The sequence below is a fragment of the Hakea prostrata genome, chromosome 2, assembly GCF_041222555.1.
Source record: "Hakea prostrata isolate BN-2017 chromosome 2, UWA_Hpros_2, whole genome shotgun sequence".
Classification (NCBI taxonomy): Eukaryota; Viridiplantae; Streptophyta; class Magnoliopsida; order Proteales; family Proteaceae; genus Hakea; species Hakea prostrata.
In genome coordinates, this window is record NC_142601.1 from 59,054,404 (window position 1) to 59,077,851 (window position 23,448).

Sequence of the window (23,448 nt, forward strand, 5' to 3'; positions counted from 1 at the left end):
TTTTTGAAAACCCTATCCGTTCGGCAACTTTGCTTGTGGCTCAATACACCTTGCACATCGAATGAATTTGTTGATTGTTATTTTAGTTGAGTTCTCCATACCACTGTGAGATCATTTAAATGGGCGAAGACATGTTGATGAACTAGCAAATAGTTGCTGAAACTAAACATAGAAGAGTTTTTTACACAGCACCCCCCCCCAATTATTAGAGTAAAACTAGTGTCCACCCACTATTATGACCTAAATTACAAAACACCTACTTTCAAAAATCCAAGTTACTCACAATTAGCATTTTCTTTAAAAGGCAAAAGAAGAGAGCAATGTAATCTAGATCGGTGGGTTTGAGCTTTAAATGAATTTCAATTAACTCACAGAATGATTTGTTCTATGATTTTTCTGTATATTTGCTAACACACCGTTTACTCTATCTCGTACGTATATGACTTTTTAATGGTGGCTTCTCTGGATTACTGATCTTGTCTATCTAAAGGTACCCAACTACTATGTACGAGACATCTTACCAAAAGCAAAAGTGTCTTGAGCTAACCATCTATGGGGGTGTAATGGAAGATCTAATCGCTACAACCTTTGTATTGGGTCACCGGAGAAGTGGGCAGTCGCTAGGTTTTCAGATTCACAAATCATTCTTTGCTGATTAGGTTTTTGGGTTTCTGTTGTAAATTCAATTTTTATTGGAATAGTCTTACCCTTTATAGTCATCATTAGACAAAAATCCCTGGCAATGAAGATGGTATACAATAGCCAGAAGGGTGCTTAGTAGTGAGCGTCTAGATCAACTCTCTGCCCCAAGGAGAACAATGTGTTCCCTTGACGTAAAGGTGGGGTTCACATAAAATTCATTGAAATTTTAAACTTTTTTAATATTAATATTTACAGGGGGGCCTGAACCCTTTATACTGTTCTCCCCTGATATCTAGAGAGATTCAGACTCTAGCAGTGAGGTCATGGAAATGTACAAGGATAAGGACTGGACCGGTTGACACTAACAAATACCTTCTAGTAAAGAAGTTAGGTTTGGACTCTCCATGGTCATACATGTGATAGCATGCTTTCATGTCAAACGCACTACCCAAGCAAGCGAAGATCATGCTTTCACTACAATGGAAAGAGAAAACTACTGCTTTGACGGCATTATGGCTTAAATTTTTCTTCCACAAACACCCCCCTTTTCCTCTCCCCTAATGTGGGCACCAAGAGCACTAGTCGTCATGTATCCATTCATCCCATTAATGAACTTTGCTTCAGATAATGCGCAGGACTGTCAAGCAAAACACATTTGACCATTAGATCAAAATCTCGACCGAGATTTAAATCTCACTTGACATAAATGTGCATGATCCAAGCAATTTCGCCTACTAACTCCTAAAAGAAGAATTCACCAAAAGTCAAAAGGAAGAAATACATAAAACACAGGGAACTTACCTTGTGCGTTTTCCTTGACTACTCAAACGTCAATTCAGCTCGGAGATAACCATAATCTTGTTACATGCTTATTCAGATGGTTTACAAAATCATTTAACTAACCTTATGAGATACACAACTGCACGAGACCCAAATAGTTCCAACTTAAGTAGGAGGATAAAGTTCAGGATTCTGTCACAAAAGCTAGCAGTCAGTCTTCCGTTTGAAACCCCATTCATTGGACATACAGGAGCATTAACCCTAGATCCACACTGAACTGTGGTGAAAGGTGAAAAAGAAGTTCGCTTTCAAAACTAAAGAACAAAGTAGAGAAAATTTAATTAAAAAAAATAATCAATTGCCAGATATGTTCCAACAGTATTTCAAAGCCACCACAAAAATTGGAGTTCTCTAGACTACAAATTCAATTCCTCAACACTAATGTATGAAGGTCTAAAATACTCACATGTACATATGGGTTTGAATTCAAGATCACAGATGCTGCCAACTGTTCACCTAATAGAAAAGAAAATTGTTTATCTTTGTTAATGATCCTAGTATTCTAAACCAGAGGGAGTGACAGCGAGGATGAGAAGAGGGAGAGGGTCCCAATTACTATCACCTGCTGACAATAATGCCAAATGAAAAATCAAATTCAAGATATACATCATGTATTTATGGCACCACTGCATGCCTCCCAATATAACTCCATTTAACACAGCAATGCTTCCATGCTGCATCATCATTCTGATCTTACGAGAGCTCAACATTTTCAGATACATCACTCCCTCTGCATCAAAAAACCAAAATTCAAAAACAGGAACTGAACAAATGATACAACGTGAGGGGGCATCATCATTCTCAACTAACCAAACAAAAAGGCATGTTCTTAATATATGAAGAGCCTCTGTCACAAACTCATAATAGTAAAGAAATCAGGTCATTCTTTTTCTTTGCTCCCTTTCTGCCCTGCCTAACCAACAACCTAAATTCTGAGCAATCTAAAAGGACTTCACAACCTCTAAAATATTCAAGCATGCACCAAGACTACTAGATTTTGTTTTCCAATGTGATATTTATTTTTCAACCTGATAGAAGTACGGAGATACTATAGTGCCCCTTCAATTTGATCTCGACATCATCGACGAATTTATTGATCTATAAATACAGACGTTTAGAGTTTACTGTCAAGGCACCAATTAAATATGATGTAGCAACTTCTGAAAATAACGTTCATTAGGCTAGCAGGATGTACAGAACTTCCACCACCCATTAAAAAGTCTAATTTCATTGAAGTGATTCCAGGTAATCTATTTTGTTAACAAGAGTTATATATAAGGCTTTAGCAACAACTTCAATCAAGGTCAGCAGTTTCCTCGATGCTCGGTCATGCAAATAAGCAAAATTAAATAATAGAAAGAAATGAGTACTTGACAGCAAACCTTTTGACGCTTCGAATTTGGTGGATTCAGAGGATCACCACGCTGACACGATGTCCCAACATCTGGATTCTCCTCAGCCTGCATACATTTATTGTGCAGTTAAGAATGCACATGCATAATTCTCATGATGATTGAAAAGACAGACAGTGCACACACGCGCTCATACAAAACTTTTTCCGAGTTGTGATATAATTACATCACAGATCTGAGGGGACAAAGGAAGGATCTTGGTACATAGATATCTGCATAAGGGAGATGGGGGGAAGGGGAGGGGAGAGAGAGTCATGCATACCTGTGTGAGGGAGTCGGCATCTCCACTTTGAGATATGTAAGGCATGACTTGTCGAAGTAAATTAGAGAAGAAAACTCCATCAGAGTCAACTCCTGCCACCGCCTCCCTTGCATCCACGGCACCTCCAGTTGTCCCAGCACTTTCAGTGGCTGAAGTTGTAGGCATAGGATGGAAGGTGATATCACTGATGTGCTCCCCAGGGAAAATTGTCCTCAGCAACTCCTCCAATCTGTTGAAATTTGGAGTTCCATGGCCACTTTGGGTCCCATCACTTGATGAAACGTTATTACTTAAATTGGATTGTTCAGGTTGTCTTGAACTCGAAGTTGGAAAGCTTCCTATGGAGAACATGTAAGCTGACATTCAGATCAAGCTAATAATTCCAATAGAGAATGTTCAGATCACTTGATTAAACAAAATCCTATGCCAAAAGTGACAGATCACAAATATATGTCCAATTGAGTCGTTCCGACTGCAACCATCGCCACAAGTATGTTGAATATTACTAGGTTTAATTATGTGATTGAAGGCATGATGATACTCTCCAAAGTGAGGTCGAGTGAATATAAACAAACTGGACAATCTATTGACCAACGTAAATAAGTCAGTAACGGATGCATCAGCATTTTTAGTGTTCAAGCCACACAGGTCACAGTCTAAAATCTGACTTTCTCAACCTACATGATCACAAAGTACTAAATACTAATACAAAACATGTTTGGGGTAGTAGTCTTTGTTACAATTGGGAAGGGTATATCCATTCATCATACACAATGACAATGTCAACAGACTCAAAAGTTACGAAATCAAATTGTTTGCGCTTTCCAGCTTGTAAAACAAAAGGACCCCATGGATCGTAGGGCTTTACCACTACATCTCTCCCAGTCCCTTCGCCTCAACATTAACCTTCACTCCCCCCCCCTCCTCCATTCATAACCCTCATAGTTCTGTTTACTTAAGACTAATTCATAAAGGCATCTCTTTGCTTTAATTCCTACTCACTGCCACCCCCACTTTTTTCTTCACAGCCTCAGCGTTTCCTAGAGCCATATTCTAATTTGTTAGTTATCAAAGCAAAAGACTTGAGCAGCCATTCTATTTTCTTTGGCTAAATTCTTTAGCATAATTTGCTAATTAACACAGGTTATTCAACATATTCCTTAATGGAGGATACGAATAGGAAACAGGCTAGTGTATAACAATAATTGAGCATATTTCATATCTATGTAAATTCTTTTCAAAGCTAAAATCTTAAAAACTGCAATAAGATACACAATTTAACCCAATTTGACATGTATTCAATTAAGAATACAATTTTGACTTCCAGTTATTGGATGTGAGAACTAACAAAAACAGTGTTTGCATTAATAAAGCTTTATTTAGAAGTAAAGGACACTAATGATATAAACAATCTGAGGCCAAACAGAAGGCATCATCCCAAATTAAAATTTGAAGTGAACATCAAACCTCATCTGAATCTCAGAAGAATCATTACCTTGCTGGTGCTCAGTCACCGTGGATGCTGAATTTCCATCTCTAACAGAAACAAAAATGTTCGAACCTATATTTTGACCTTGCACTGAAAATGCTGGGACTGGCTGCTGCCTCGTTTCAGGAGCACCAGGCTGGTGTTCACCGGCCACTCCAGAGCTTCTTGCATTATCTGAATTTCCCGAAGTAGCATGCTGAACCCTAGCTAAAAGTGGATAGAACATGCCTACTGAGCCACCAGATGTACTGGATGGTGGTCGACTGATTGGAGCAGGTACTGCAGCAACCACAGTCCTGATGGGTACTACCCGTACTCCGGAATCTGCAGTAAAGGGTAGGCTACCTGATGCCCCTGAAGGTACTTGGTGGACAAATGTTGCACCACCAGAACTTCTTGATGTATCTGCCCGCATCTGGGGTTGCTGCATCCCTGCCTGATCCCCATTAGTACTGGGTGTAGGAATTGAAGACCCTATCAATAAAATGAACATAGATCAATAACAGATGATTTATGCAAACCCAAAATCAAGAGAACACAAGCTACGTATCAGAAAAATTAGCACCTGTGCGTATCCGTATGTCGATGTTCCTTGGGACAAACCCAGAACCAAGAGTCCCGCCAACCAAACCAGATCCAGGATTCACAGCTCCCATAGGGATTGCACCAAAATTTGTTCCCGGTTGAAATGGAAGAGGCTGTTCAAACAAATTCATGGTGAATAAAGAGCAATAATGGGGAAGAGCTACAGAAATCACCAGAGAATCTTCATGGAATACATATAACCTGAACCATTATAGGATTTGGGCCAGATGTGGATATGAATACTGCAGGGCCAGCATTAACTACAGATTCAGACTGTCAAAATACGAGTCATTACCATTTGTGGATATAGTGATAAGTGATAACAGAAAGGAACCCACTGGGGAAAAGAAATTTACCGGGGCACGGCCCATTCGCAATGTCATTGTTGTCCGACCAAGTTCAAGTAAAAGGGCCCCTAAATTTTGAAGTAGGATTCCAGATCCTAAGGCACTAGACTGAATGTTCATTCGTGCCAGCGGATCAGTTACATTTCCTTGATCCTCTAGTTGTCTTGTAAGTTGCTGCCAGAAGATATGAAAAAATACATAGTGTGCTAAGATACACCAACAACCAACAAAAAGAAAATTGAGCATCAAAAATCTGAGAAATTACAAACCCCTTCTCCTAAATCATGGATATCAAGACTTCTTGACTGGGGGTGTTACTAAAATAAATTTGACATGCACCCAAACACCCCAAGCTTTATTGTACAAAATAATCTTTAGAATGTACCTACCTACCCACCTCCAAAGAAGAACAGCTATACATTTGCTATCCTTTACAAATTACAAAGCTATAAAAATATATAGAACGAAGGATTGTCCTTAAGCACATACAAGTAGGCACTCTCCAGCTTGATTAATCAACATTTGCCTTGTAGATGAAACAACTTCTGCCAAAGCTGCTGGTGTCGGCAGCAATTCCTGCCCAGCATCTAAACGTGAAGGAGCACCTGGTTCTCGTGCTTCACTCCCATGGATGCCAGCAACCTGAATATTTCTGTTCAGGCTTCCACCTGCCAATGGCCATTAAGTTTTCAACCATCAAAAGAACCAGAAACATGAAAAGTGAAATATAACAAAGAAGCATCTGTGACAGGAAAAACTACTAACCATGCATAGTGAATTCGTTCATCATGCGGCTTAAATATTGGGATAAGGTGGTTAAAGAGTCGGGAATAACCTACAGAAAATGGAAAATTCCAATCACAGAAGTAATGAAATGAATGAAGTAAGGAAGATGTATGACTGATCCGGCAATTGAAGATCATGAAACTTACTGGTGGATGCAAAGGCCCCAAAGAAATTGCTGATGGAAATCGAAAGCCACCATGTGGTGGAGCAGATTGAGCACTGGTGGTAGATTGCTCAGGTTGAGAACGGACTGCTTGTGAAGGACCACTGGCACCAGATGTTCTCTCATGTCCTTCTGAACCAGGTTCCTGTCCGAAAGGAGGCTTTATAATTACAAAAAAGTTAACCACTTAAGGCATAAAATGAGAACTGTAAAGTAATTGACAGTATAATCTGCAGGATGCATCATATGGAAGAACTTGGGCCAGCCCCTTGAACATTGATTCCAACAAGCCATTGGATTTCTCATGTGAAGAAATGTCAAGGAGTTCCAGGCCGAGGCTTATAGGCTAAATTCTGGAAGATATATGGCATGGAAAGGAAGTTCTTCGTGGCCTTCTAATGGCACTCTTCAGTGGCTGGTAAAGTAAATGTAAACTACTGAGTCAATCAGGTTCCACCCTTTGGGAAGCATATCAATATGGAGCTGTCTGGCCTCAAAATCCAAACTCAGATCATATTTTCATACTAAAACTTTTTGCCTCAAACTAACAGATTTACTGGTTCTTTTTTCTTTTAAGTTTGATCTCAGATTTCAGACTGTCATCAGGCTTATTATTGGAATCTGCTTCGCGGAAGCTTCCAATGATTCTCAGATCCGAAAATTTCTTTAAACCCAACAGTTAGATCCTAAGAATCTAACCAGTGGATTAAATGTGAATTCTGATATCATATTCTCCCATAATTAAGAGCCTGAAAAAATTATGGCAGAATCTTATCCCTTGAATTTTATATTAATAAAATACACAAGAAATCTGGTTTCATTCCTTGAACCTTTAGCAAGCTGAAGTCCTGTTTATCTCATTGGTTTAATAATGGCACTGCATTCTTGGCTTGGCTGGATAAAGTATTTATAGCTGGTTTTTCTTTCTTTTTCAGCTTCTTACATATTGTGTATTTCTTCTTCAACCATCCCAGCCCTGGGAATTTGGAGGAGAATGATTTCTATCCGTCACAAAAGTTTACAACAAATAATATCCATTTCTTGTGTCTTACCAACAGTCTATGCAACTAACATTACCAACAAGATTCCAAGATAAACCAAAATTTGAGCCTACTGTATCTTTGGAATTTGGTACCACAAATTTGTCTGGTTCACCAATTTAAAACTAAGCTCCTTTTTTTGAAAATAAAGTCAAGCTTATTAGTTCTACTACAGGCCATCTCCATTTTCACTTTTCATCGAAATCGATTGTCATTTTCTATTCTGTTATTGATTTACATGTCCAAAGGAGAGATTCAAATGAATCCTTGAGGTTCTCTCACGTCATACTTCACCGACCATCAATTTGCTAATTTTGTTTCAGCTACCCTCCAAAAACAGTAGAGATTCCTCCAATGTGAGCTAGCAGTCAGGGTGTTCAAGTCTAGAAACAGCCTCACGGCAAAACTAGCGGTACATTATCAACCTCCCAGACCTTGCAATGGCAGTAGCCTTGTGCATTGGGTAAATAAAGAGACGCTTTTTACTTTTCCTTTCTTTTTCCTTTCTCTTTTCGGGTAAGTTCAATCAATGTCCCTCTCACTAGCCGGGCATGTGTGTGACTATGTGACAAGTAATAGTGCCTTGGATTCTATATCCAGCTATTTCTTCATTGAGCTTTTGCTACTCAATTTAAAGGTTTCCGCATTCTAAGCTACTCTTCTTTCTCTACTACCTGAATAAATGCTCTATTCCATTCCCATCAACCACCTTTTCAAATGTTTATTGGACTTAGTTATCTTTGATTGTAGAGCTGGAGCTTGAGAGCTACTATATTCTTGTTCAGTTGATGGGTAGTTTTTCTTTTTCTAATGTCAATGCGTTATTCTTGAGAAGGGCGAATACTGAAGACCTTCATCCCACAGTTTTCAGATCCTTGAGTAAGATAACTCTTCAAAATTCATCTCCCAAATCAATGGAAATAACACCACCATAAAAATCCATTTCTTTAAACTGTAGTCCCAGATCCCCAGGGTCTGAAAAATATATGGTTAGGCTCATGCATTTGTTTTTCAACATCAATCCTTTTGTCTTCTGAATAAAGCATCATTATTAATTGAAAAAGGGTAATGCAATTGCCCCCAAATAAAACAGATTGCAAACTCAGAATGGCCAAATGGTACATTTTACCTATGGCAGGCCTCACCCTCTTAGTACCAACATGAACCAACTTAAAATGATAACTCAGGTGACTTTGGGACAGAAGGGGGTGACTGGCTGAGATGGGTATCAGAGATGAGCAGTCATTCAGCTAACACAACCAGTCATTGACCAATAATGGTCAGACCACAAAAACTCCCAGAGGAGTGATGCACCAGTTAAACTTACACCATTGACATCCGCATTTTCTACCAAGTAAAATATAAATAAGAAAAATAATAATAGGTCTTATAATCTCTATTGTATTGTCATTGAGTGTTACCCTATGATTGACCCCTTCGCTACCACTTCCAATATTGCTGAAAATAGATGTCAGAACAGTTGAAATAATCTGCTAAGACATACGAGAAGAGGGAGCATAATTAATCGCAGATGAGACATAATAATAAAACAAAAATTCGAGCTCCATCTCTACTCACTACTCACCCGGTTTAGATCTGGAACACCACCATCCCCTTGGTCCGCTATGTTGAAGGTTCCAAGTACTACACTATGAGCCACATGATTACCTTGACCCTGATCATTTGCTGCAAATTACAAAATTGATAGATCAGTTAATTTCTTGAACTGAATTATTCATTCAGACAAATATGCATACTGAATATAAGATAACTAATGCATTATGGCAACCTAGAATACAATCAAATATGAACAACCTAGAAATAAGAAGGCAAAGATGTTCTCTTCAAAATGCACAATTGATGAGGACATCCAGTGGCGGAGCCACGTAGGGACCGAGGGGGGCCATGGCCCCCCCGGATTTTTGAAAATTTAAAATTGCCTACATATTTTCCTAATTTTTCTCACTTTACGTGTGAAATACCACTATTTGCCCCCCCCCCTCCAAAAATTAAAAATAAAATTTAAGATATAGATGATGGGTACAAGTGTCATTCTTAATCATAATCAAATGGTTATCATTAAACCCCTAGTTTTAAGGAATAAAGGGTTAAATTCTAATTAACCAGAATAGGTCCCAGTGCATCCTGTATCACTGAGCAGGTTCAACATTCCTGTTCATCTTTTAATAGCTAGCACATCACATGAAAACCAAGTAAGCTAGTTAAAATAGGTAACATAATCCAATTTTTCCTAGTCCCAGATTTCACCTATATGAGCTTAGACACAACCAAGACTCACCCACCAGATGAGTTTAGATACACTATTGAAGTCAATTTTTCAACCAGAGAAAAGGTATTGAAGTAAATTTCTACATTGATATTTAGCAGGTCAACATAGAATAAACCTGAATCTTTATACATATTTCCTAGTCAAGAAATACACATATTTGGTTTTCTTTGGCATTTGCAGGACCTCTACCATCACTTTGAAAGGCTAAGGTCAATGAGGCCAAGTGCCTTCTCATTTCTTTGAACACCTTTCAACCCTAACCACTGATGCAAGGGTAAAACTAGTCTAGGATAGATGGAAACAACTGGGCTACCAAAGATAAAACTGCACATTTGTATATAGATATGAGTTATATCAAATGTTGAAATTTCAGGACCTTATTCTTTGTGAAGTCTAGCGGATACTCTTTTATTGTCCTAAGGTATTCTTGGCTCGATATTGTCTGTTTGGAAATCATTTGCATATTACTTTTTAAGTGGTCTGCCTTGTATCCTACGGATTATTAATTAAAATCTTTACTACATAGGAAATAATGTGGGGTTTGTGCTTCAAATGTTAATGCTCCATTAGCTTGATTACCCATTATCACAATTTTAAAGAAAGCCGACAGTAGAAAAACATTATTGAGGCTACCAAGAAGCAATTTACAAAATCTGATTCATTTCATGTGTAAAAAAAGGGAAGGGGGAAATACACTCAAATTTATGTGCTTCAAAAAAGAATTCCAAGAGAAATAGTAAACCTGGGTGATCAGGTAAGCTCTCAGGCCCCATAAAACCCACTGAGGACGCAGATGGAGGGATTGGTTGTCGAGCAACCAAATGCAAAGTATGACCATCTTCCACATCTAAATCAAAGTTAAGGACTCATTCCATAATGCTTTTGACCATTCAGAAAAAGAAGAAATTTAGAGCTGACCAGGTAAAGAAGAATGACAATTGCACAAACTGCAAACAACACCAAAGGGTGACATCCAAACAGAGAAAAGTATTAAATATCACAAACTCACTATCAATAATGTAATTAAGGACCAATCAGAGAAACTCAAAAACACAAAGGAAAACAATAGGGGCACTCAAATAATATACACTTGCTGTTTATTCATTAATCCATGTAATCCACTGCAGCCAAAATTAAGTAGGATCAATATGATCCATAATGAAAGGTATACATGTTTTTCTCAAAGATTCATCAATAGATAACAACCATTGTTTTACTCTCAATGTCTCTGCCACGGGAATTGTGCATCTAAATAACAATTACCACTGTAACCATATGTGCTCAGGTCCACCATGACAAAGCGTGTGTAATGCGCTTAGCATGAGTATGAGAGTGCAAAATGCAATAGCGACAATTAAGGAAGTATTATCGTAAAAATGAATGTTGCATAATGCACATACTATAATACAGAGCAAACCAACAGCCATACTTTTGTAGAAGTAGCAGAATAAGTACCTCAATCTGATGTAGAAAACCCAACATAAGTACATATTTTATCCACAGATCATATGTAAATATGAGGGAAGGTTACAAGGGAAGGTTTCAAGTCAATATTTTCCTCCTAGCCTCGTATGTTTAAGAAGAAGAAAAAAAATTGAGCACAAAGCGTCTATACAACCAAATAATATTAGAGCCTGACAGAAAAGTTTTAAGGATACGGTAAGCAGATAGGAGTTGATCATCCTTCAAGACTTTCCCACGGCATATTAAACGCTGTTGTTCTGATAGAACCCCAGTAACAGTAGCAATCTCCTCCTTCAATGCAGGAACTGGCATCTGCAAAACATACAGAAAATTAAGCCCCGAAAATTTAACGATCTGAGATAATTCAAACGTTGCCTTTGCTGAATCTACAATTTTTGGTTGCCATGACACCAAAACTACTTACAGGTTTACAACATGTGGACAACAACAACCAAAAGAAAAGACCTGAACTTATCACTAAACGGGGTCGGCTACATGGATCCAAATAAAAAAAGGGAACTGAAATCTAAGAAAAAGAAATCAAGATTAAGAAGAGAGAAAGATGGACGAGATACGAAAGAGACACAGCCCAGCAAGTTAGTTAGAGACTCAGTGAGATGGCATCTGCTACATGGTTTGTGGCCCTTCAATTGGTCGAGATCATACTTGGTACAAGACCTACACTATGCATGTTCTTTCTCACAATTTCTCCTATGGTCTTCGAAGGCCTTCCCTAATTCTTTAGCTCCTTCAATCAGAACTAACTCTCAGCCTTAGCAGAGCATTTCTAGGCCTTCATGAGCACGGTTCTACCACCAAAAATGACTCTCTCAGAGCCCGTCATTGATCAGGGCAAGTCCCAGGTCAGCTCTAATACGATCACTCCTTACCTTATCTTCCCATGTTTTTCCACACAACCATCTAAACTTCCTCATCTCTACCACACAAAGCTTCTCAACATGACACTTCTCACTTCTCAAAGCTATTTATGAGTGTACTTATACTAATTGGATGACAAATAAGCTATCCTTCAGCCAATTCTAAGATTTTACCTTTCATAAAGACAAGAAACCTCAACTCTAATTCATGGACAAGTATAGCAGTGCTGATGTATATTTCCAGCCACTAGGTTGGTTTGATCAAGGTGGATTTGGTACATTATTGAACCCGTTCTTTCACTCAAACCTACCCTATGCGTGTGTAAATTTTGGGATTCCTAAAAATCAAGATTCTAGCACAAGCTGGTATCTTATAGCTTCTTTTGTCCAAGAATTACCTCCAGCTTCAAATTTCCTATACCTTAGGAAACTGATATTGCATCATTCACATCCCACATATGGAGGAATTAGACTTCAAATCAGCCCCTATAGGCTCAATATGAAGAAGATATGCCTTTATCATATGTCAGTTACAAAAATTTTATTTTTTGTAGGATCTCTCATAACCTTGGGAACTGCTTCAAGGAATTATCGCATAAGGAGAATTTCTTATATGAGGACAGCACCTGTAGGCCATTTTAAGAGTTAATGATAGATTTGGTGGCATTTATCTTTAGCTCAATGTTTTATTTGTGTGGAAGATTTATACTGTGTCAGCCTGGGGATACTAATGTGTTCTTCTGATTTTTAGGATCTCACTAAATTATGGGTATGGTTCTAATGTAGTCAACATCCCACTCTTTTATAGCATTGGGAGTTGGGAAGATCAATTCCGTTGCTCTCTAAAATATTACAAGAGTAAACGGAAATTTAATAACAATAAAATGTCCTGAAGAATTAAAGAGATGTGGTTGCTAATCACATAGCTATGGGAAGCAGTGGGAAGTGAGAAGCTCATTTAACTATCACACTCCCTTATTTTCTTCATTATATAAATGAAAAGAGAAAATAAAATCCTTTTATTTAGTTTATTTTCACAATTTCACTGATCCAGTTGCAACTCCACTATCAGTGGATCTTCCCTTAATACCACAGATTAAGAACTCACCATGATCTTGGTAATATCTAGGTTTTTTGCAATACCAAGATGAGATGCTTCAAAGTTCAAACACCTAGGGTACCACAACTTGAGGAAATCATGGATATCTGGGAAATATCTCAGATATCTTAGTCATATTCTGAATATCTCCGATTAGAAATATCTAGGACATATTCTGAATATCTCCGTCCAATTATCTTGGAATTTTATTGTAATTTTATGCTTCCTATCATTAACTGACTTTGATTGTATTCAGAAAAGTAAAATACCCACCTCTGTTGAGATTGAGACCAGAAAAAGCTGCTGTTGGTTTCACTAGGCTGCCATCTACAACTACCAGGTTCTTTAGTGGGCAGTGTTACTTGTAGTCAAGAGGATATGGGTTACGATTCCTGTTCTCCTCCCCCCCCCAGGGCGGCTCCAAGTGTGATACCACCTGCATGTTGGTGCTTCTTTTTCTTCTCCAGCATCTGAAGCTCAGAAAACTTTTTTTATATTTTTTCTTTTTCTTTTCTCTCTCTCCATGGTCCCACACTTTCCCATTTTAACCTCACCTTTTCTCTCATCCAGCCAGCTATATCAACGAAGCAGTGCCAGCAGGGGGTTTTCCTTTTTTCTCTTCCTCTGCACAAGCTCAGGTAAGCTTATTTTTATTCCCCATCTCTTTTTCTCCTGCACAGATGAAGATGTGCCCAGTTTTCCACCCCTGCCCATGTTTTCTCCTTCTTTATTTCTTTTTTTATTATATAATAATAATAATAACAAACTTTTATTAATATTATTATTTCAATCCTAGGATGCTGCTGTTGATCATCTAAAATTCAAGATAATGGCATGATGGTTTTTGTGATTGTATGATCATGTGATCTTAGATTATTTTATTTTGTGTTGGTTATATGAATATTTAATTCCTTGATTGTTGACTTGATTTAATGTTTAATCTATGGACTATTTTCATTCAGCTTATTTTAAGGAATCTAACGCTTTCGGGAAGAACATAGAATAGTAGAGGATCCAGCATGCGGAACACGGCGATCATTAGAAATTCACGAATTAGAAATGCTGTAATATACTCTTTCCCATAACTTCTCATACCAGACCAACCCACTGAAATGCAAATAGGGATCAGAAATGTGGTCAATATCACGAAGAATAAAGAGATACCGTCTATACCCATATACACATTTATGTTTTCATAAGGAAGCCATCAAAGGCTTTCCACAAATTAAGATTTGGCCGTGACTTTTAATGATTCTTTAATATTTACTTAGGGTATAAGTAGAATTATATAATTTCTAATATGCTTTTTGTGCTAAATAAAATGCATACATAGGAAAAATGATGCCTTGCCACCGCCATATCACCAAGGTGATTAAAAAGGCCTCCAAACATCATTGGCACCACAATGTCTCAATAACTATGGTAGAGATATTGGCATAAACCCTCGATGCCCTAAATAAATTATTGTCTCAAACTAAGAAAACAAAACCCAGGGTCCACAAAACACAACTACACTCCTACCTGATATTAATCAACCACTACATACACAGACTACTCTAAGTAGAATTAAGAATGGAAAATAGATAGCGTTTACCCGTTTGTTCACACGCAAAGTATAAGTTTGAGAATCCAATGTCTTTATCTTTATCTCAACAGTGGCCTCGGAACATTCTGCCTCATCACCTCCTGATACCATTACTTCATCAGCACCATTACTTCCCATCCTTGTCAGAAACCCACTCAGTACCTGAAGGGACATCAACATTTAATAAATGAATCAAGTTAATTTCAGTGACAAAGTAGTAACCCAGATAAATAGCACAAAAAAGCAATTATTCTTAAGAAAATGAGTTTGAGAAGCTAATCCAAATTGCTACTACACATGATCAAGTTACAACAATATCAAACATATGGTACGGATCTTCTGAAGATCATAAGCATTAAGTTAAAATACTGAAAGCAGACTACGCATAAATGATTATCCATGACACAACTTCTCTTCTGGGTAAAGATAATGTCACCAACATTTTCCTCAAAACCAGTATATCACATTGTGAAGAAACCAAAAAGCACCAATGCAAAGCTGAAATGAAATTTCAACACCTTCCACAAAGACAGATGAAAAATGTGCCTTTAAAACAAGTTAAAAGGATCTGGTGTGAAAATATGTACAAGAAATAAAAGAATATTTGGTAGGGTCTTCTATTTATACTATGCATTACTAGAATTGTGCATATGTTTGGCATGAAATTTCACACGAAAGTTTGCAATTAGAATTTCAATCGATTAACACTAAAGCACAAAAAACTATGGCCCAGCAAGATGTATGAGAAAATGAAACAGCAGATGGCTGTAGATGTTGCCGAAGTTCAGTTACATATTTCAGCACCCACAATTGAAGGTGGTTTTGAGATGCCTTTTCATAGGAGGATTCAATAAACTCCCTCTTGATTCTGGTAGCACCTCCCAGCAGAGGAAAAACCAGTAACCAGTGATATAACCGGAAAAAGGGGAAGCAGGCATGGAGGAGAGAAGAAAAAGGTGAACAGAACATCAAGGGACTAGATTCGAACCTAATTCATTGTAAGTTTACTCGGTGCCAAAAAAGCAGAAGTTTCTGAGCATGCAGAAGGGAAGAAGGGATTTAATACCACACTCATGGAGAACAAAACTCGAACCAGCATCCTATTCATTCTCCAAACCTTCAAATCTGAGATCTCCTACGTATTACAATGACCATAAGAAGCTCCCTAGCATATTTACATTGATAACTAAATAAAATAGTAGATAATCTAAATTAGGCAATTACCAAATAATGCCTGCATAATCTACTGTTATGGTCATTACGGTTCAAGCCACTGAACCGGAGCGGACCATTCAAATCAAACCAATAGCTCAGATCTGGTCCAAGGTGGTTCAACCGATGCTTCTCAGATGAGGCACTTCTTGGAAGAGATGTCTGCTGAGAAGTTGAGAAGTATGCCTTATAGTGACACACAGCTGTCCCCATGCGACTTCCCGGCAAAAGCAGCTGTGATAGGAGATTCGGCGTACCTTTATCCCAACGTCAATCACAGCATTAAATTCAACATTGAATGCACTGAGAATCATTAAATGCTCATTGCTAGCGAGGAAGCTGCTCATTTGTCCAAAGCCAGCCTCAACTACTACACACCCACGTTTTGTCTCCGCAACTGAGGATTGATGTCACATCAAGGTCAACTTGATGCTGACCACTTGAGTCACCGATGAGATCTCCAACTGTTGTGAAGACCACACGGTCTAGCTTGCTAAGCAAGCCACTCCAAGAAGTCATCTCCACCTTTCATCCCCTGAGATGAGCATCGTAGGGTTATGGAGCGTCCACTATCAGTTTAGGTATGGACTAGCTATATATATCATCACTATGCATGAACAATAGTAAGACTTGAATACTCCAGCCATTACTCTCCTGCATTTACCCCTGAAGAAACATTTTCTTCTTCATCTCCTTGAACATTTATTTCTCAAGGGAGAGACTCTGGTTTTCTTACCTGAATTGACTTAATCATTGAAGGTGGCTTCCCGTCCTCTAAGGCGGCCCACTCTCACCCTTGTTTTGGCCTCAGGAACCAGATTCAGGTCAAGAACGAACCAAGGAGCTCCTAGCATATTTTCACTACAACATCTACCCACCCCAATAAATACAAATTCCAGGCTTGTATTAGCTACCGATCCCCTTTTAAAAAAAAAATCATGTTGTGCCATCTCAGTATTGGCTAAGGCCTCTAAAGAGAATAATCCCAGTCTAGCCAAGCCAAGGCAACTACATCATCATGCTTCAATCAATGTTTTAATCAATGAAAATCTGATCTGTCCAAACTTAAAAGAATGAAAGAAGTGCTTTTTATAACGTAAGCTGCACATGCAAAGAATAAAATCAATGCACAGTAACTAAAAACAAATAAGCCAGTGAAATTACTGAAAACTGGGGCTATAACCTATGAAGGCCAAAGATTCAAGTAGCAGTTCGAAGTGGTTCAGACGTCCAAATATACAGACTTGGAAATCAAAATTGAATTTCAGTGTGTGAGCATGTCAGTTTCAAAGCTTCACTCTTTATGCAACAGTCATGACTAAGATTATTTATCTAAAACATAGTCTCTTCGTCCATATAAGTGATGGTAACACCAATTCCCCCCCCCCCCAAAAAAAAAAAAAAAAAGAAGAAGAAGAAGAAGAAGAAAAGAAAAGAAAAGAAGTTGGCTTTGGTTCCTTAATGTCAATCTGGCATAGGCATTGCACTTAACATGAAGGAACCAAAGCCAGCAAGATTGAGGAGAATTGGGTGTTACCATCATTAATATGGATGAAATGATTGTTTTGCAGATAACTAGTATTAATTGTTACTAAGGCATCAAGAGTGAAGTTTTCATACCAACGTGCTTGCTAAGGATGTGACACAAAGAAAAAGCATCATTATGGACAGAGAGATTGCATGTATGTGTATTATAATTTATAAACCAAAAGGTAAATTTACTAAAAGAGAAAGAACATAAAAGGCCTGTATTTTTGGCATCGGCAAACCCATTAATAGTAAGAAGGGCCTTTCCGGGATTCGATTCACAAATTTGGATCGACGGGGAAAGAGCTCCACGGTTTTGGTAAATTTACTAAAAGAGAGAGAACATAAAATATATTCCTAAGACAATACAGCGCTAACATTCTGATGGCTGTAAGATCTAGAGTGCACACAAAATGACAGATTCTTTCCCCTAGTAATTGCATCTCTCATAAATTAACTTTGATAACACTATAATAATTGTAGGCAAAACCTTCAGATGTCCATTAAAACTAGCATGTGAAATGGTGCAGACCAACAGAATCATCTACTATGAGGAGCTTCACAGAGTGGACAGAAGAGGAATGGGAAAAAGACAGAGAAGAGAGAACTCACATTTATGCACATTCACACACAGCTTCACTAATAAAATATCATTAAGCACACTCACGCACAGCTTCACTAATAAAATATCATTAATCAAATCTAAGCTCTCATTGCATAGTTACATATATTTAAAAAGGAAACCCAAAAATAAAGGAAACCAGCTCCAACTTGGAAAGTCAAATAAGGAAACCAAATCCCAGTAGCTTTCCGAAACTGAAATAAGAACCTTATGCAGCTTGCACAAACAATTAAAAGGAATAATAAACAACTTATTAACTAAGGCTCTCTTTAGCATAGTTTATGTTTATGTTTATGACCTATTTATAGATAATCAATTATGATAATAGGATATAAGTAATAAATAATTTTCGTTTGTTACCACTAGACAAAATATATTATATAACAAGAAATATGTCTGGTATTATTGGGTAAATAATATATTATGTATCATTACTTTGGTTTTTGGTTTACAATCGGCTTTAGTTTTGATTTTGGCTCACTTTTATTGGTTTGAATAGTTTTTTTTACTCTTAAAATATCGTTACAGTGGAAATGGGAACAATGTGGAGGTTAAAGGGAGAGAAAAACAAAGTTGCGTTCTAATTATTGTGGTAACTTTACCTTTTCACCCCTACCTATTAAGTAATTCTGCACATGTTCATTGATGGTACCCACATAAACAAAAATTAACCGTTCATGGTGATAATTCATAAACAGGTCTTGACCTATTTATGAATTTATGTTTAAATCGATTTATTTTAATGAGAAACAGGGGACATAAATTATACCAAATGCATCTATTTATATTTATATATCAGATAATTATAACTATACCTAAGAGAGCCTAAAGCATTCCAACCCCTGGACCAGTTTTATCTGGGCTTGGGTACCTTAATGTCTTAGAAGACATAAAAGAATTAACTTATTACTAAACTAGTTCCATCCATTGTTGGAACAAAGACCCTTGGACCAGTTTTGTTTGGTTTTGGGTTTACAAAGCCGATCATCCTTGTCTAACAAGTCAGATGCACCTGCATTGCAAAATCAAGCAAGAAGTTGTCCAACAACAATTTTAGTTAGCAAAACTCTTGATCTTACAAAGAAATAAAGGATAGTTTCATGAATTTGCATGGGAGAAGTGTCAAAATCGACACTTTCCTGATATGGACAAAGATTCATATCATGCAGAGAAATCCGCACAGCAGCACTCCAGCTTTACTATCATGAAATAAAGAATGATTTCCTTTTCAAGACAACTCATGCCATTTACAGGCACTCAAGAACATCAGCAGATACTTCATGCAAGAACTTCACATAATTTTATTTTCAGGCTTCTTTTCTCTGCTACAGTATATTAAGTCTATAAATAATGGAAATCAAAATATTAATTTATGATTGAGCATCCATGGTTCTCATTCTCTCCTCTTTATTTGCATGGTGTAGTAAACTACAAAAAAGACATACAGCATTTCCATTCATATTCAACAAGTTGACACAAAAGGCATTCCTACTATAATGAATCATTTTGTAGCTGCTAGCATCTGCTTACTGGTAATAAAGCTAGTTTCATTTCCCTCAAGTGCAATTCCAGTCCACCTTTAACTTTCGAGATCATAAAACCATAGTTCAAATCTCTGTGAAACCAATTTTGAGATTTCCAAAAACTCCAGAAACTCAAGCTAGTTGAGACAAGATAGCATACGAGCTCAAAACAGATGCCAAATTTTGAAAATCTCAACAAAATTTTAGAATATTCCGAGAGTCTCAGTAATATAAACTTCGTGAAATCCCAAATATTTCAAGAATCTCAACCTCAGTAGATAATAGGCGGTCACATACTCATAGAATTGTATTGTAGAACTTAGGAGGTTGAGATGTGGAAGACTAGGGTAGCAACTAGGCAATCACTTGTTGGAAGTTGGGACTTGGAAGACTTGCGACATCGAAGAGGAGGGTGTCTACGGCTTATATATTATTGTTCATTGAACTTGGTAGAATGATCTATATGACAATACGATTTATGTTACACTGACTTATTCATAAATGTGAGTTATACTTTGTATTAGAACCTTTTAAGTCTTTACTTTATGAGTCCCATCCATTGTTGCATAAATTTACGGGTTATATTTGCCAATCACATGTCATACCGTTCAAAAAAAAAGTAACAGGAATTACATTAGCCCAAACTACCGAGGACCAACCAAAGGTGCAAATCCCAATTACCAAATTGGGTGTTTCTAACTTCAATTTAAATATTTAAAATATGTTTACTGAACCTAAAACAAGCTTCCCTTTAAGTTTCAAACCAACCATGGACATTTGACAATAAAAGGAAAAAATGCACTCTCGCACTTGAGACCTCAAGATTTTGAGAAACTCGACTTAGTCGCAGTGGCTGTTCAAGACAAGTTTGTAAACCTGGCATAAAACATAATAAGATACTTGTATGCTAATTATTCCAGAATACAGAATGATCAATTCTTCTAATACCAGTTATGAGGCAAACTTTTATGTGACCTAAATGGGTCATTTGACAAAACAGGTTGGCAGTATTTACTCTGTTCCACCAGATTAGAGTTCCATTTTTATTCTTCGTAGTTGGCATTCCCGATTAATCAAATCAAATGAAAGCCTCCCATCAAGGCACCCTCCAACTAAAAGAAAAATTACAAACTTTGCAGATACGAAAAGGTAAACCTCAGAAGTCAATACAATTCAAGAGAGAAAAATTATCTAAAGCACGACCATTCCATCCCTAACGCGGAACATCATCAATTCAGTTGAAGCGCAAAAATTAACAAAGTTCGTACAACTTGTAGAAGGAAACCTCCATAAATCGATATATACTTCTGAAGCAAATCGATAACTATTTGTAAGTCGGCCCCAAGCGTAAGTCGACAATACAATTAAACGAAGTCATTTACAGTGTCAGTAAACAACTCAACTTTCAGACACTAAATTCAGCAAACAGATTTTGCAATTTCTGTTACTTTGAACTGACACGCAACTGAATCAAGAACCATGATCAAATCTCATCACATTGACGCTACTATGGTTATCGAGAGACCGTACATAACAGTCCAACAAGCTTAGGGTTTTTGAACCAGAAACAACATTCATGCAACCGTATCCAATACCAAATGCAGTATCTGAGGAAAGGAACAAGAATCGCAACAAGGAAAATCAAAAAATTAAACAAGAAAATTATAGAAATGTTGTCGATCACGTACGTCAACTGCAAAGAGAAAGCACAAAAGAGGAGAGAACCGAGATAAGAAGTACCCGAGAAGGTCTGTATTGTCTCGATGAGAAATTTATCAAGAAAACCTCGGGAGAGATGATAATCAGAGAGGAGGGGAAAGCCCACGCAGAGCTTCTTTCTCTTTTTTCTTTCTTCTTTTTATCTTCTGCTCTGCTCTCTCGCTCTCTCTCCCTTCCCCTTCTCTGTTGTAACGTTGTTGTGTTCTCACCCGCGTGGCGAACGCAGCAAATTGAGGCTTGTGAAGTCCCGTTTTACTCGACTCCAATGCTATTCATCTGATTTTTTTTTATTATTATTTTTCATTTCTCCTTCTTTTCGAAGTTCTCTATGGCGTAGGCTGCGCACGTAGCGAAATATTATATTATTATATGATATTGTATATTCAAAATATTTATATATTATATTATTATGGGAATTTCTAGAGATTTTCATCTTTTAAGTAAGAATTGCTCAAATCTACATAAATCGAAAACACATGTACAGACTAATTTGGGTACTAATTAAAAAATAATTACTATTGTTTCTTGTATTATAGTTTAATTACTAATTAAACCTCATTTTTTATAAAATTATTGTTGCCCCCTCACTTCGAATAGCCTTAAGAAGCTATTAACATTGGATGTATAATATTCATTTTGTCCTTAGTCGAATAAAGAATGTAAAATACGATATTACCCGAAAAACCAAATGGTATACTAATTTTTTCTTATATTCTTTTTACTTTGGATTTTAAAAAGTGATGATGAGATTAATAAATAATAATAAACCTTAATATTATTTTGAGGTTTTAAAAATATAAAAATGCTACATCATTAGTTAGCTAATAGAGTTTAACACATATGCATACTGAATTTACCAAAAAAAAATTGAAGCATATTGAAAATATTTATTAATGCCCTTGACCCAAAAGGAAATATTTATAAATGATAAGTCACATAAAATATTTTTAATTTTTAAGAAAGAAATCACATACAAAAAATAAAAATTCTCAAAAAAATAAAAATAAAAATGTACCAATGCCATGATCTTCCATGGAGTGAGAGGATGTTCAGCAACCAACATATATGCAGCTACTAAAAGCATTTCTAGTGTCTTTCTCTATACGTGTTCATATTTAATGAGGAATATGAAGTGTCTACTTAGCATAATCATTTATATGCTTAGCTTAAAATTATCAAAAGTAATCTTTTGTCTTCTATTTTCTCCCTTTACTCGTTTATCTACACCACTTTTTTAACAAGTAATTTTATCGAGGTGTTATGGTGGTGAGTTTTTTCTCGAATTTCAATCATTTGTTTTCCTCTCATCTTCATTTGAGATGGTTGTTAAGTTTCTCCAGTGTTTCATAAAACCTAGCTCAATTCCGGTGCTTTGTAAAGTTAAAAACTTAAAATGAATGAAGAATAAGTTGGAAAATTCAATTTCACACATTTCAGTTTAATAACATATAGGGTAAAATGGACTTTTTTATTTTGATCCTAATTGGAAACAAACTAACCCATTGGTCCCATTCATAGGATTTGAAGTAATGTTTGAAAAGTTAAAGAGAACAAATATATTTTGGGACAAGTAACAACGGGTATGGGGGTACATTACCTTCACATAATGAATTATCATGTCGTCATAGAAAGTCTAGATTTTGTTATAATTTTGGTATGAATTAGGTAAATCTACTTTGATGGAAAGAATATATACAAACAATAAAAGATCAAAAATCCACATTATGAGGAATAATCATAACTACTCTCAAAGATATTTCCTTTTCTATTCATTAATTTTTGAAAAATCACCAACATATGCCTTCTCGGATCAAGCCTAGCACTCGCATGGGTTTCATTCAACATGAAAATCTTCAGTTTCGATAATTAATTATCCTTTGGAATATACATCTTCTTAGGGAGTCGTTAGTTTTGGTGGAGCAAAGAAATGTTCCTACAGAAGACGGGGGAATCAAACAGGATC

General features: G+C 36.9%; 1 protein-coding gene across 2 annotated transcripts; it reads right to left on the reverse strand.

The window, feature by feature from the left end:
* Nucleotides 1-790: 790 nt before the first annotated feature.
* On the reverse strand, nt 791-21,729 carry LOC149025300 (Ubiquitin-like superfamily protein). 2 transcript variants are annotated; one of them, XR_016171715.1, is made up of 17 exons: nt 21,507-21,729; nt 14,892-15,044; nt 11,515-11,632; nt 10,599-10,703; nt 9,152-9,252; nt 8,988-9,056; nt 6,510-6,671; nt 6,343-6,412; nt 6,067-6,245; nt 5,587-5,751; nt 5,432-5,503; nt 5,211-5,343; nt 4,652-5,119; nt 3,157-3,494; nt 2,865-2,942; nt 2,045-2,212; nt 791-1,938 (listed from the first exon to the last, which is right to left on the reverse strand). XR_016171715.1 is itself a non-coding variant. In XM_089145518.1 (16 exons), exons 2-16 carry the CDS (start codon nt 15,018-15,020, stop codon nt 2,204-2,206), a joined length of 2,196 nt encoding a protein of 731 aa, XP_089001644.1. In that variant the 5' UTR covers nt 15,021-15,044; nt 21,507-21,729; the 3' UTR covers nt 792-2,203. The 2 variants fall into 2 exon arrangements, 1 of the variants encoding a protein (XP_089001644.1); XM_089145518.1 differs by having other exon boundaries at nt 792-2,212.
* Between the last annotated feature and the right edge of the window lie 1,719 nt (nt 21,730-23,448).